The 14,939-nt window shown below is 35.4% G+C and overlaps 1 protein-coding gene across 1 annotated transcript in view; it reads right to left on the bottom strand.

The window, feature by feature from the left end:
- The window catches only part of SLC39A12 (solute carrier family 39 member 12), a 35,232-nt gene extending 21,500 nt beyond the window's left edge, over positions 1–13,732 (bottom strand). The window contains exons 1-6 of the mRNA XM_026842362.1: positions 13,652–13,732; positions 13,004–13,180; positions 11,529–11,881; positions 7,323–7,604; positions 4,615–4,822; positions 1,923–2,125 (exon numbers count right to left, since the gene is read on the bottom strand). Of these exons, the coding sequence (XP_026698163.1) occupies positions 1,923–2,125; positions 4,615–4,822; positions 7,323–7,604; positions 11,529–11,798 (963 nt within the window). The 5' untranslated portion in view covers positions 11,799–11,881; positions 13,004–13,180; positions 13,652–13,732. The remainder of the gene's footprint in view (positions 1–1,922; positions 2,126–4,614; positions 4,823–7,322; positions 7,605–11,528; positions 11,882–13,003; positions 13,181–13,651) is intronic.
- Positions 13,733–14,939: the final 1,207 nt, after the last annotated feature.

Raw genomic sequence — 14,939 nt, 5'->3', positions numbered from 1 at the left:
AGCAACTATGTTTGTACTCCTGGAGGATGATACTGAAGAAACAAGTAAATTGAATTTACATATTCTCAATGAAAAACTGGATGGATGGATGGATGGATGGATGGATGGATGGATGGATGGATGGATGGATGATTTTGGTTTCCAAAATCCATGTTTCTTTAATGAAGAATAATAAATGAATACATTGATACTGTGACATAGTTCAATGGAACTTAATATTATTGCTCTTATTAGATCATCTGCTACTTACTTTTTTTATACTCATTTTTATAATCAGTAGAGGCAATGATGACTTAAAAAGAAAGTGATGACTTTTTTTCTGTGATAATGTTTCAAAATATAATTCCTATCTCAAAATCAAATTACGGATCTTAATGTAGTTAGCAAACACAAGCCATAAAGGAGGCAATGCCTCATATGTAACAGCATCTGTTACTAATGGAGCACAATGGCTCTCATAGATATGTGCAGAAAGTGAGAGACAAAATTAGCAACACTGAAATAACAAAGCCTTCTAATGGAATGGTATGCCAAAGAAAATAGACATAGCTAGAAAGAAGAGAAATGGAATAACACTGAGAAACTAAGAAATAATATAGAAGAAATGTTCTCTCCAGATGCTTCTTTGTGACTTTTTTCATTTATGGCTTTCATCTTGGCTCTCAGTTTGACTCCCAAGCCTCAGATAAGTCTCCTGAACACTTGTCTTTTGAGTTAGTCAGTCTCAGAAGTTCAAGAAATCAAAACCCATGTTTTATAAATTCTTCTATTGCTGGAGAACAATTTTACTCCTTGTAAAGTTAGTATCACTGCTGATTTCTGTCCTTCATAATTTAAAATTAATATGCAATCCATTTAAAATGTCCTTCATTTAAAATTATTTTGAGACACCATTAAATACCTCATCATGCTGATCAGCATGATTCTCCTTTGTGGTCAGCTGGAAAGAAATAAACATATTGATAGAGTATGTATTCCAAATGGAATAAAATTACATGGATAAATATCTATCAGAATGGCATTTAACCAGATGCTACTTGTGTCAGTTCCACACAAAAGTCAATTGCACATCAGTTACTCTCCTAAATGGAGATGAAACATTGTCTTTGAGTTAAATTGTAAAGAACTCTAAACAGTAGAAACTTATTCTGAAGTATAGTTTTCAAATATATATGTCAAAATATACACAAAGTATGTATCTTGAAGTCTTCTTTTACGTGTAAGGAATGTCATCCAGTCTAAAGGATGAAAGTCATTTACCAACCTAATTATTGTTATAAACAATTTTTTTTTAATTTCAAATATTAAGGATAAGGATAAAATTACCTTCGATGAGACCCTATCCTTTAAAGCCCTTAAAGAGGATACTGAGTAGCAGCTAAACTTCTCTTTTATAGACTCTATAGTTTCCAAAGAAGTTTTCTGGACTCCATAGATGGTTATTAAAGCATTTGGATGTGCCCAATCTTCAGATTATAGAAGCTTTTTAAAAACAACTTAAGCAGAAACCTTAATTTACTTTTTTCCTTAGAACAACCTTCTTCCTGCAATGTCACTTAAGGTGTCCGAGAAGCTCTGTGCCATAAGAGCACAAGAAATCTCTCATAAATGTCTGAAAACATTGAAGCCATGGTACTACAGTCCTCTGTCTCTTGAAGAAACATCTGATTCCACCTAATACTAACTATTCTGTTAGCCCATCCCAGCTGCATTAATAGCACATTCAATAGCCATAAAGTTCTTCCCCCAATTAATATTTAAACAGATATGACTATATAAAAATACATTTTTATCAGTATCTACATGACTTTTTGAAACTAGTAAATTTAACCCCAGAAGTAATGTAGTGTTTGCAAAGCAATTTGAAGTTTCATCACTGAAATGCTATGACCAATACTATAATAACACAAAAATAAATTAACCTGGTCCCAATCTGTGTTTCTTTCATGATCTTCAGAATAACCTTTCAGATAGTCTCCTTCTGTATGGTTTCCTTTGACTGGAATATTTCTGGTTCCAATAGCTCTGGTTGCCATACTATAACGTCTTCTTTTGTGACTGTGGAATTGTCCATTTACAGTGCAAAACTTTTTGGCTGTAAGCACATTTAGTAGTTGTTCTAGTTCTAGTAATTCATTAGAAAACAGATATGTTACCATGGGAAAACACACATTTAGAAAGATAAAAACAAAAGTGATTAAAATTCTGTTAGTTTTAACATTAATTCATCTCCTCATTTTAATACTTTGTTCACTCCTGGGTTGGGTACTATAGGTAATTTCTGCTTAACAACTCTAGAAGTTCAAAACACCTATATACTCAGCCTTTCCTTCTTTACAGTACCACACTCAGATATTTTGCCTATGACTGTCTCAGAGGAAAACAGATAAGACTGAAATTTAATTCATCTTCCATTTAATTATCAATCTCTGCCAAAGTTATCTACAAATTGCTGTCGAATAGCTTCACCATTCTTCCAATTTTCCCATGTAAATGGAACACCATGTTCCAGGTATTGGAAGACGATGGCCATGTATTCGGATAGTCGAGAAAGACCAGGAAGACACATCCTTTATAGTGTCCTGAAAGCAATATTCACAGTGCTGTGTTGCCCTTCGCATACTTCCATTCAGAACTGGAACACTTCTGAAGCAGATTTTCTCCCTCCTTTTGTTAACCTGGAAGCATGCCTGTTTATAGCACTGAAGTAGGAAGGAGGGAGACAGGATTCCTAATCCAAACCTGAGACAGTGCACAGATATATCCCATGACACAGCTTGAGTGAAATGGGGTGTGCCTGCTGATAAATGCTTCGTTATACAAGGGGGCATGCCATATCCTATCTAACTTATCACCTTCTTTCACCCCTGCATTTTCAAGATGAAACCATAGTGATAGTTTCTGTAAACCTGACTTTGTCCACTGCAAACAAAAGCAGTCCATGAATTAATTTCAAATAATGTAATCAATGAGATTAAGAATGCTTCCATGTGATAATCCTCGATTTTTTAATGCTGTTATTCAGAAAAAGAAAATGTTATAATCGTAATGGTAACTCATACAAAAAGGCTTGTGACAAGATGCTTGTCTACTTTCTTTGTTGAGCAAACGTATCTGAACTGAGCTGAAGCTAGATTTTCTAACTGTAGTCAACTCTTTCTTTTTTTCCATGCTTCCAGTTCCTTGCTCTTTCCTGCAGTTACTATTAAGAATTTAAATAATTTTAAAGGGCTAATTTAATTAGCTGAGGCTTAAAATATATTTACAAACTAACAAACTGCTTAAGAATATTTTTTTGTTTCTCAGAATGACACCCTGACTCCACCAACCATAAAGCCTTGCTATTCCCTTCACTGAGGCTTGCATTTCTCCATATATAGCTATTCAGTAGCACTGTTTCCAGATGGCTCCATCCACTCTTGTGAGTCAATTATTTTACAAGATCTGACTTGGTAATTTTAAAGGAAGGTTTTTTGCTGCAAAACCAGTTTATGCAAGTGCAATCTAGGAGTCCAACCTGAGGGCTGAGGATTTTGTTCTTTTTTTATTAATCACTTCTGTCATTAATAAAAACTGTGATTCAGTTCAAAAACTAAGAGTAGTAAAAATGTTTTCACCTATGCCTCATACAACTTTTTAAGCTGTTTTAACCCATATAAAATGTAACTTTCTGAAAGTGCTTTAAAGAGCTTGTAAAGTGTTGCTATTAACAGTTACCATTAACAAGGAAAGGTAGATGTCTTATAATAACCTTCTAAATCCATAGTAGGACCCTGGGTTGATGGTTTAGCTTCTTAAACTGCTAATCATGCAGAATCTTTTACAGAACTTAATAGCAGCTGTTGAGAGCTCAACACTTGTGGGGGAAGGGTTTTGTTTGTTTGTATTATTATTATGATTACAATTTTTGGACCACTCGGAACTCTCTTGTACTTCTATTTATTTATGGTTAAGTAGCATTTCTGACACATCTAGCAACAGAGCTCCTGAAGAAAATGAACTTTGCATGTTCCAGACTTACTGGTTGGGTACAAAGATCAGAAGGTGGGTAGGGAAGCACCAACCATAAAAATGTTTTCAGGTACAGCGAGCAGATATCAGAGAACATTTGGTGAAATCAGAGTTGCCTGTGGCTATTTCATCTCTTCTTGGGGTACATCTACACTGAGGTGTAAGTGACGAAGGTTTCTAATCTGGCTATCATACTTGAATTATCCCATCTAACCCTAAATGCATCTTCCAGTGTGTAAAGAACTGCATAAAGAATCATTGTAAACAAGGCCCCACTGAATTCTGCCCTGACAGCTAGATTGCCACTCTCAGAGCTCTATTGGGTATTTCACACTGTGCTGAGCAATTAAGTAGTAAATTAATGTGGCAGTACAAATTTAATCATTTCAGTTACAATTTGCTTTATACCTCTCAGACTATTATCAAAATAAGGAGTTTATTTTCCAACCTTGATTTTAAATTTAGAAGAATCTACTTAACATCTCTAAAATGAAATGGCATTTAAATCTAAAATGAAGTGAAAAAAAGTCCTTTAGGCATTTAAAGACAGTTTACATCAAATATGTGTAGCAAAAGGCAACTAGAGACAAATAAATAGCTTACCTGTAACTTGAAGCTCAGTGGTACTGTTCAGAGAATTGAAAATATATTTTATAAAGAATTCTGGGGAGGGCAAACTTGCTTTCCCCATACAGACTCCTTGGAGAGCCAGAGTAATGATTAAAGCAGCCAGGCGTGGAAGTGTGTTTTCATCAGCACCATCTCTGTCCATTATATCAGCATTTTTCTCCAGAATACTCACATCAACACACTGAAATCAGGAGAAAACAGCATGAAGACAGCCCTGGTCACCTCCATTTAAATAATAAGAGTGACAGGAGGAGAAACTGGAGAGAATGCTTTCATAGACAGACAGAGTAGAAAAAATACTAAAATTAAAGTTGTAATTGACAGCAGGACAGCAAATGAGAAACAGGACATTTTCAGGAGAACATGCATAGAATAAAAAAGCCTGAAATTTTACTCAATGTCTGATAGGGAGGAAGTACAATCCTTCATTCAGGTTATTTTTGCTCAGTGTTATTTTCATGCTGTTTCTATTATTCCTGTGTCCTCCTCAATTGCATCTACATCACATTCCAGAAAGTGGCAGAAAAGGAAGGAATTTTTGTTAAGGCACAAGAAATCAACTCAAATAATAGACTTTAACTCTTTATTTCAAACTTCAGGAAAAATTCTCTTAATGTTTTTAGTTCACTATCTGTTAAATGGAATCAATAATTTGTAGGGGGCAGTTATCTAGGGACAATATGGAAATATAGAATTCTGCAGATGAAGGGTGACTTCCCTGCTGTGTGACCATACAGGAGCAGCAGTGGTGTGCGGATGTGTGCAGGTCTGAAGTGAGGGAGCAGGGTACAGGTCTCTCAGTTATGTGGAAACTTATCCCTGTTTTCTTCCATTTCTGCCTTTCTGGTTTATTTCACTGCAAAGAGTTGGGATTTGAGGGAAACAAACAAACAAAAAAACAAAGGTGAAAATTATTTAAATTAATTTGTATTTAACTCCTATTTACTAAATTGAAAAGTCAACTAGATGAGCCAGGACAGTAATAATTTACTTTACACATACTCATCTTGCTATATATATGCCTTAAACACTTCAAGGAGGAGACTGGCATTTCTTTTCCTGTCCATTCATTACACAATTTAATTTCCACAACACCAAATTTCATCTCATTTCAAATAATATATTAGATGCTACGACTGAGAAGAGGGTATTTTCTGTGAAACCAAAACACATAAAGAGCCACTAAAAAGGCTCTTCTTCAATTACTACCCTGCATCATTGGACCTTTTCCATAACTCAAGTGTTGTGATTGTAAGCATTAGAATTAGTCTATAATGTTTTGAGTACCTTTCATAAAACCCCCCCTCTTTTCCCTCATGACAATGAGTGGTGAAGTCTCAGTTACTGAACAGGCTTGACAACTGGTCATACTGCCAGCATAAACAAACAGACCACACAGTAAAGCACTTTATGGATTGTTATTCTATCTTGACATGCCAAATACCCACCGATGCCTCTTTACGGTTGCCCAGATACCATTGGAGTTCTTGGAAATCGGCACGTTCACCAAGACTCAGAACCAAAAGTACTGGTCAATGAATAATTTATGATGGGAAACGATTACACAAAGAACACAGAAAGAGGAACTGGAGGCCCTCAACATTCTGCTGCACAGCCAGGACTCCTAGCCGTCTTCTGTTTGCGTAGGAAACTCTACTACAGTATGGTGTAAATTAAAATCTAATGAAATGAAAAAGAAAAGGGCAAATTCAAACTTTGCAATAAACCAAATTTAACTGTATATTATGAACAGATCTAAGGGGATTCTCACAGGAGGTCAACCTCTACTTTAGGAGTTAGCTAAACTTACAAAAACTTATTTTATTGTCCACTACAAGGAAGACAATTTTTCTTTAGATTGTGAACTCTAGAATATTATTCTGTTATTTTATAGACCCTAATTGAGATAAGGAATAATAGACAGTGGTAAGAACACTCATTGCATGTTTCCTGACTTAAAAAGGATGGATTTAGCTTAATATATTTAGCTCATTTATACTCAAGATGCCATTAAAAACAAAAACCAAACTTTAAATTTAGACTTGTCTGTATCTGTCTTTCTACAAGGCATATTTGTGCTGCTAGATCATTAGCCACAAATGTATGTATCCCAACTGAAGGAAGCCATATCTCTGGACAGATTCCTTGTTCTGCCCTGCTTGGATGGACATGGAAGTGAATGGCTTGGCAAGGATTTCATCACAGCAAAATGATTCATAATTTCTGCTATACAGCAAGATCAGTATTGGACCTGTTCTTTATACCTTTGAAATACAATTACTGCTAGTGTATCTATACTAATAAATACGAGAGATGAGAAAGTATTTTCTGTCCTTGAAGCCAAGTGCATTGCATCTGCACAGTTATGCCCTTTTCCATCTGCCCTACACAGGGCAACTGTATCTAAATTACCTATTGGAAATGGTCCCTAATATACACTCTCTCCCCAGCTGTGTGTCAGAGGACTCTGTGGAAGTGCTAGGTATGCATGCCAAAGCAAGTCAGGGAGAAGGCTGGTATTAAACAGCATGTACAACAAAAGACCACTCCTCAGCCTTGAGCTCTCACACTGTTATTTTCCAGTTTTCTGGAGGACATGATACTGACACAGTGTCTGAACTAGCTTAAAGGCAGCGTATAAGAAGTGAATATGAAATTATTTTTACTTATGTTTTCTTTACCTCGGTTTCAGAAGTTTTAAAATGTTGCCTTACTGCAGTCAAAATATCTTCAGTTTCATTCCGTGAAAAATAGTAACAGTCTTCATCATGTCTTAAACTAAGCATACTCTGTAGATAAAATTTATAATCCTTATTATTCAAGCTGAGTTCTGAAGAACACACATCTCTATGATGAAGAATGTAGTAGAGAAGAATAAGAGAAATTCTCTCAAATACTTCTTCACTGAGATGGTCTTCTAAATCTCCACCAGCTATTAGTAACAAAGCATCTGGTTCAAGGCACTGTGAAAAAATAAAAAGAAACAGAAATTCAACTCAAGCAACACATTGCTAGTCATCTGCAAATACAGAGAGGAGAGCAGGATAATTTAACTCTCACATTTAAGGGATAGAACCTAAGCCTACACAGATATGGGCTTGATGGAGCAGCAGGAGGAGGGTGCAGGTAATTCATTGTAGTTCTATGGCTGCAATATCCCACTCTTTTTTTTTTTTTTTTTTTTTTTTTCTCCCCAGAACCCCTTCTGTTTTTAAGAAATGTCAAGTAACCAAGGGATTTAAGATTTACCACAAAACGGGACTAAATTTGATAATTCATTGTAGAGAATTAAAAGTCTTCCACTGATTTCAACAAATTATATTTCTGTTAGAAATATATCCGAAAAGGGCTAGGACTATTCATATTTTCGCCTGTGCATTCTATAGGTGTTTATATTATAAGACAAAGACAGTACCTGGACTGTAGATAATTCGGGGTATGTAAACAGAAATATCGAATACAACAAACTGTTAAGAGACTTAATTGACCCTGCAATTATACAGATATTTTTATTTTTTTTCTCAGTGAATTCTGTTAATTGGAACAGTTTGGTCCGGTGTAAAGTGCCAGCACAAGGTCTCAACACCATATAGTCCTCCAAATGCATTTCAAGAGGGACTGAAATTATATGCTCACCCTGTGAGCATTCTATCTGAGTGCATATTTTTAAAATATATATGTATATATAAAAACCCTTCCATTTTTCTTGATACACTTTCCAGAAACTTTTGCCATCTCTTTAAATTTATATCAGAAGACTAATAGAGCTCTGTGTCAGGCTATGGGAAATAAGATACTGAATTCCAGAATAAAGAATTTTTCTTGAAGAGATCCTGTAACTATTGTCATTCACTGTGTAGCTGGGCTTTTTTTGCAACTGGCTCCTTTCCAAGCATGTTACAGTTATGTCAGCTAATCTCAACTACTATGGTAGAACAGCCAGACTGTACATTTCAGAGGAGAAACTGTAACACATAAAGGTACCATGGGAGGGTTAAAACTGCACCCTAATAAATTCATGAATCCAGACAGAACCTACAGTGTGGCTCACCTTGTATGTTCATTTTCCTACGCAGAAGCTGAGTATTTAGAATCAAACACATATTTGTCATGTTCAGAAGCCAGTGTTTCTTGAAGGAATTGAGAGAGCTGCTACTTTTCAATAGAAATAATTCTAACAAAAATTCTCACAAATATTCAGTCTAAAAAAAGAGACAACTGTGGATGGTAATTGCCAAATTAAATATTTATACTCATAAATAAACTAGATTACTGGATGACCCACTGAGCCCTGTCTACATTGTCTACCAAGGTCTATAATTCTAACTTTTTCTAATGCATGTCTCTGAGCATTAGTATTTGGGCTAGGAGGAATACAGCTTTTATGTTTTCTGTCCCAAAAGACTTGAAGTTAGTCAACCAGCCTTTTCAAACACTCAGTAGCAATACAATAAGCATACTGCACATAGTGAAAGGTTTTCAAAGGCTTCTATAATATTTCAAAATCCAGTGAGGATAAATTGTATTTAGTGAGGCTGTTTGCTCTTGCAAGGAAGATGACTGAAAAGGAAATTGCTAATTGTAAGGAAGCAGGTGAGTTGTAAAACATGCAGCTATTCCATAGTATATGGGTAGCCCATAGAGAGTAACCCTTGAGGAGATACCAAGAGGATATAAATCAGTTCATCACTGGTTATTTTGCTGTTATTAATATTTTACAGGCATAATCATCTGCATGGCCTTGGTTTAGAAATGCTTATTATTTTAGAAATGCACTGTAAATATTTGCTTATTTATTGATTTTAGATTTACTTATTTTATTGTAGCTTATGCCACAAACAAAAAAAAAAAAAAAAAAAAAAAAAAAAAAAAAAAAAAGGGGGCCAACTTTGAACCTAGGCATTGAACACTGAGTTTCTTTTGTTTAAGAGACCAGAAGTTAGAAAAAATTATCTTACCACTGCAAGAGATATATATGGCTTTTATATGATTAGGAGATAAAGTGTTGGGTGCCACTCAATAGCCACCAGGCCCTGCCCAAAGAGTCTTGGGACCAATATGTAACAACAAGTCAAAGAAGGGTCTAAAATCTTCACTGCTTTTAAATACCCTCTGGAGACATCATTAAAAATGAAAAAAAAAAAAAAATCTGAAAACGAGGTCATGTGGTATGACTGGAATCCTGGAAGGGAAAGTTGGGTCTGGAATCAATTAGTTATTCTGAACAAGTATGGGAAACAACATGCCAAGCTAAGGTGGGGCATTCCATTTCAAATGTTGATGATCTTGAAGGATAGTGCTTCTCACACAGTTTTTGCTATCTTGGTTTACCAAATGTTCTTAAATCATCTTGGAAAATTTCAGCACAGTGCCATGTGGGCTGCATGTGACTGAAGATGCCGTCTCCCTCTCATGGATTTTCTATAGACAACTGCGTTCATGTGGCACTGGCAATGCAGCATGTGTGCAGTGTTACTGACACAGCCAACAATGAGAAGTACTGGAAATGGTGAAAGTCCTCAAATTCCTCCCACAGGCAATTTCCAAGATGAAACTTAAACAGAGCGGAAGTCCTGACTAAAGCAAGCCCCAGCTAAGTTTCTCTTATATTTCTTCCATTCAAGGACACAGTGGGCATGCATTCCACAAATACAGAAAAAAAAAAAAAAGAATGGCAATCCAGAGAAGCAAAACAAAGAGGGAGAACAAGAAGGCCTAGACCCCTGTTTTGTGACGTTTAGGAGTACTCTATACCTATTACTGTTTAATACATTCTCAACTTTTGATCTAGGTCCATATCTGATACATGTGCATCACCCGTATGTGCAAAGAGAAAAACTGCACAATCTCCTTCATAAAAATTACCCATTTAGGGAATAACAGGCTCCTATATTATTTCATGTATGAAATTTCACGTTGAGGATCATATGAAAAATGGGAGTATTTGCAGAAAGGGCCAATTAAATGAGTAGCTGCATGGGTGAAAAAGATTGCCATTTCATTGGCTTGACAGATTGCCAATAATAGTATATTGTGAAAGCGTTCACCTTAATGACCATCCTTATAATTCTGATATAAAGTGACACTCTGCTGTATGTAGGTCACTGAACAATGCCAGAGCTACATTAATCAAAGCCAAGACTGACCAAGCCCTCTGTAGCACCCTTTCAGCTCACTTACCACTGTCTCCATCCTACCAGAACCTATGAACTTATTACACTTGTTCCCTTCTTTCTGAAATTGGGACTCAGTTCTGAAAATATTCTCAACTCAGTTAGAAAACCAAACCTTCTGCGAAGCTGTACCCTGGACTATTGCCAGTTTCATTTGGATTTGTAGATTCATTGTTCTGCCTTTTATTTTCCTTGACCTGAACTGCTTACTGAAACTCTCTCCTAAATCTTGAATATTTCACTGAAGTGGCACATAAACCTGAGACAATCCTGTCTGGGTTTTATTTTTATGAACTAAAATCCAGAACAAAAAAAAAAGTGGCAGAACCGGTCCCCAATTTTTACGTATGTCTTTCCACAGTGGAAATCCTCTGTGTCCCAAATTCAAGCTCATGCTTTTATAGTTAGATCAGGGTAAAGTAGAAAAATCTTTGCTGAAAATTAAACACTTGACAATTTTTAAAGGAAAGTTATTAGTGCTATGTGGCTGAAGCATGGCATTTTTAAGAAATGCCTCTCATGTTTGGAATATCTCTTCATCAGCTCAAACAATAATTCAGAATGAAACAATTAAAGCAGGGACATTTTTTTTGCTGCAACAACAAGCCATTTACATGTTTAGGTCTTTTATTCAGGAGAGTATCACTGTAATAAATAATTTTAGAACTCACTGACGATTCAGTAAAGACACCCTTCATTAATTGAAGCACTAACCAGATTACAATCCTCTTGCATGCCATAAATCCGCTGTGGGCACTCAGCTCTCTCCAGTAACATTTTGACCAGTTCTCGTGAGTGGTTCATGTGGAGCGCAGTGTTGTCAGCTGAAAGAACGTGTAAAACTTCCATCAGATAGCCTCGGCTGGGAGCATAACTGCCATCCTGCCCATGCTCTTCCCCAGGCTGTCCTTCAGCAATGAGCACGCTGAATATGAAAGCAGAACATACCACCCCAAGAGCTGGATGCTTGGTCAGAAAACACATCTCCTCTTCCTGCAGTGCGTGATCTGCACTGAATGTTGAATTGTTGTTTGCACTTCACAGCTTAAACTTGAAACCTGAGGAATCTGAATGGTAAAGGGGAAAAAAACCCCAACCCTTTAATTAGTGTGAATGCAATATGTTTGAAAGGATTTATTAATTGGTCAGCTAAGCTGATTTGCAGTGACAAGCTGTTTTTGAACAACAGGGAGCCTGTAAGGGCTTTACAGCCCAGAACAGCAGGAAACTAAGACAACCATGGCCTTAAAACTTCTGTAGAATTACCAACAAGAGGTTGACTCAAAGTGCCCTTCCCTCCTCTCAAAAGTAAAGTGTATGATTTTCATTTCAGTGTTATATTATTGCATTCACTAATAATCCTCTTCAGTAAGAACAGGAAAATACCATAGCTTTCACTTTCATTCCATTATGAAACAGGTTTTTAGTAGCAAAAATAGCTGTAAATAAAGATTACTAGTCTAATTCTGATATGACTGTGCACTAATTATGTTACATGGCAATGATATAGAGCAGGTTGTATTTTCAAAACACTTTACCAATGTTACCGAACTCCAGTCGTACAACATAAAATAAGAATGAACAGGATGTATTTAAAAATTAGTGATATTTTATGATCAGATGAAAGAGTTACAAAACCAAGGTCATAATTTCATTTATAGAACTTAGTGAATAAATAAGACAAACACACCAGAACAACAAGTTTAACTTGTTAACTCTAGATGCAAAAGGCATTTTAAACTGTAAATCTGTCTTGTCACTATCCTTCCTAATATACCAATGTCTCTGCTTTAACAATAATCTATCTCAATATTAAATCACAAGAAATATAAAACTGTTTCACTTCTGTTTTCCACAAAGATATTATCATATTATTGATGGGCAGATGCTGGCACTGACATATATTTTCAGATGATAATACACGTGTATTAAGCAACCACACATAACTTCAGCTTCTTTTAAATGCAGTATGATACGTGTGTGTCTTATTTTAAAAGAAACTCTATTAACAAAGTATTAAAAATGAAAAAAACCCTGCTGAATTCTAATTGGCATTCATTCTGATAAAGGTTAGTATGTTTTTAGATGTTAGGAAATCTTTTGGTATTTCAATAAATTTTACTGTTAGCAGTTAGGTATATGTATCATTGTTACAAGGATGCACTAACTTCTAAACATTATGTTCTTACCTTCTGAAGGGAAAAAGAATGCTTGTGTATCTAGCTTTGTGGCCTTCTGAATCCTCAGAAGTATTTAGCTGCTGGAAGTCCAATGTTTTTAAAATTCCTTGATGGTGCTCTGGAAGCTGGAGAGGATTAGTTTATTGCTGCCTTGAAAAGTTTTCAGTTGCTATGGAGAGAGCTGCTCTTAAGGTAACAATGGAGGTGGAAAGGAATTAGTACATGTTCTTCTTGGCAAGTTCTAAGCATCACGTAATTGAATATATTTCACATATTTTAGCAGTTATCATTTTATATAAACAGTCTCTATTTTAGCAGTGCAAGATGTATAAAATCTATTGAAGAATGTATTTCATTACAATGGATAATACATGCAAGCACTCTAACTGTTCTCTTCATTACTACATTATCTGATGAATTTTACAATGAACCTAAATTTCTTTTTTTCATCAAAAGATTACTTCTTTTTGCAAATATGAGAACAGAATAGAAATATAAATCTTTTCAAGCACCGCCATAGATGGTATTTTTCTTTGGGAAACACTGTCCATAGAACACAGGGTCTTTCATCCCCACTTAATTCCGTGCCACATTTGCACCAATTAAAAAAGCTGGGATAACTCAGACTGTAGTGAAAAAAAAAATTTCTTCACCCACTCAGATTTTCCAGAAGAATACTGTTACAAAGTTGACATTTACATCACCAAGGCATTACAATATTATCGCACTGGAAGATAGTGAAAATTGTTATGACTGACAGGCTTCCACAGCGACAGGTATACCAGTCATATCATTCTCCCACCTTCCAAACCTTCAGTGCAGTAACGAAGAATTAGCACCTCAGTTGGCTCAACAAATCTTGTGAAGCAGTAAGCCCGTAGTAATAAAAACATCATAATTCTCTTTAAAGCCAGATTGACAAAAAATCCTTTGTTTTAAAAAGCCAGTAATGTTTCCTATAAGGTGGTGAGCTCAAAAGGGACAGCCTTCTTTTAGTATGGCTGAGAACTGGCAACCAATACTGACTATAAAATAAAATTAAATTGACAACACCAGCTTGAGGAAAGAGCAAAATGTAAACAATTGTTCTCAAAAATACAGAGTACAAGTACATGGAAGTATGTACAAACACTTGTGTGATCAAGGGTGAGCATTTTAAAAATCAGTCCTATTATTAGATATTCAAGTACAAAAAAACCCTGAGATTTTTATCAAATTATTTTTCCTTTTACTTCATAAATTACAAAAGATACTTATCAAATTAACATTGCCAAACATGCAACTTCATGCAAACAAGAATTACAGAAATTTTAATCTCAAAAATTTTTATATGCATTACTGAAAAACAGAAACACATGATAACATGGATCTCCTCTAGCTTTTACATAATTTGCTCTGTGAAACAAAGCTAACTACATCCAGATTTGTTCCACTAATAAAAGTAATTCCTCAGATAATGAGGGAATAGCTTCCAGCATTTAATTCCAGGGATTGCTCAATAGCCAAATAAACATAGAATATGTTTATCTGTATATAATTTGGTGTTTTGTATATAATTACAAATTGAAACTAAGAATTCATTCTATCCAATTAAAGTGTACAAACAGAGGGTGAATTGTTTCAATTTATTGAGAGAAGCTAACATTTTAAAAAGCCTTTGATGATTTATAACTATTGAAAGCTGCTGAGAGAAGATTTACATAATAATACTGGCTGTATCTTACATTAACATTTATATTACAGAGTGATGGTAAAAAAAGGAAACATTCAGTGTATTAAAAAGAAACAGTAATTGGTACAGGGTACTATGGCTGATTTCAAAGGAGAATTCATTTCCCTCTAAGACTGAGTGTTGCAAGCCTCCTCTGGCTTCTAAATGAGTTTCTCAGTGGTAGCAAAATCACTGATGGTGACTCAAGAATCAGTCTCTGCTTCCACCCCTGTC

Source organism: Athene cunicularia (genome assembly GCF_003259725.1).
Source record: "Athene cunicularia isolate RWA chromosome 2 unlocalized genomic scaffold, athCun1 chr2_part1, whole genome shotgun sequence".
NCBI classification, from domain to species: Eukaryota; Metazoa; Chordata; class Aves; order Strigiformes; family Strigidae; genus Athene; species Athene cunicularia.
The sequence above is the reverse complement of the archived record's forward strand: the minus strand, read 5'-3'. Positions and strand labels throughout refer to the sequence as shown.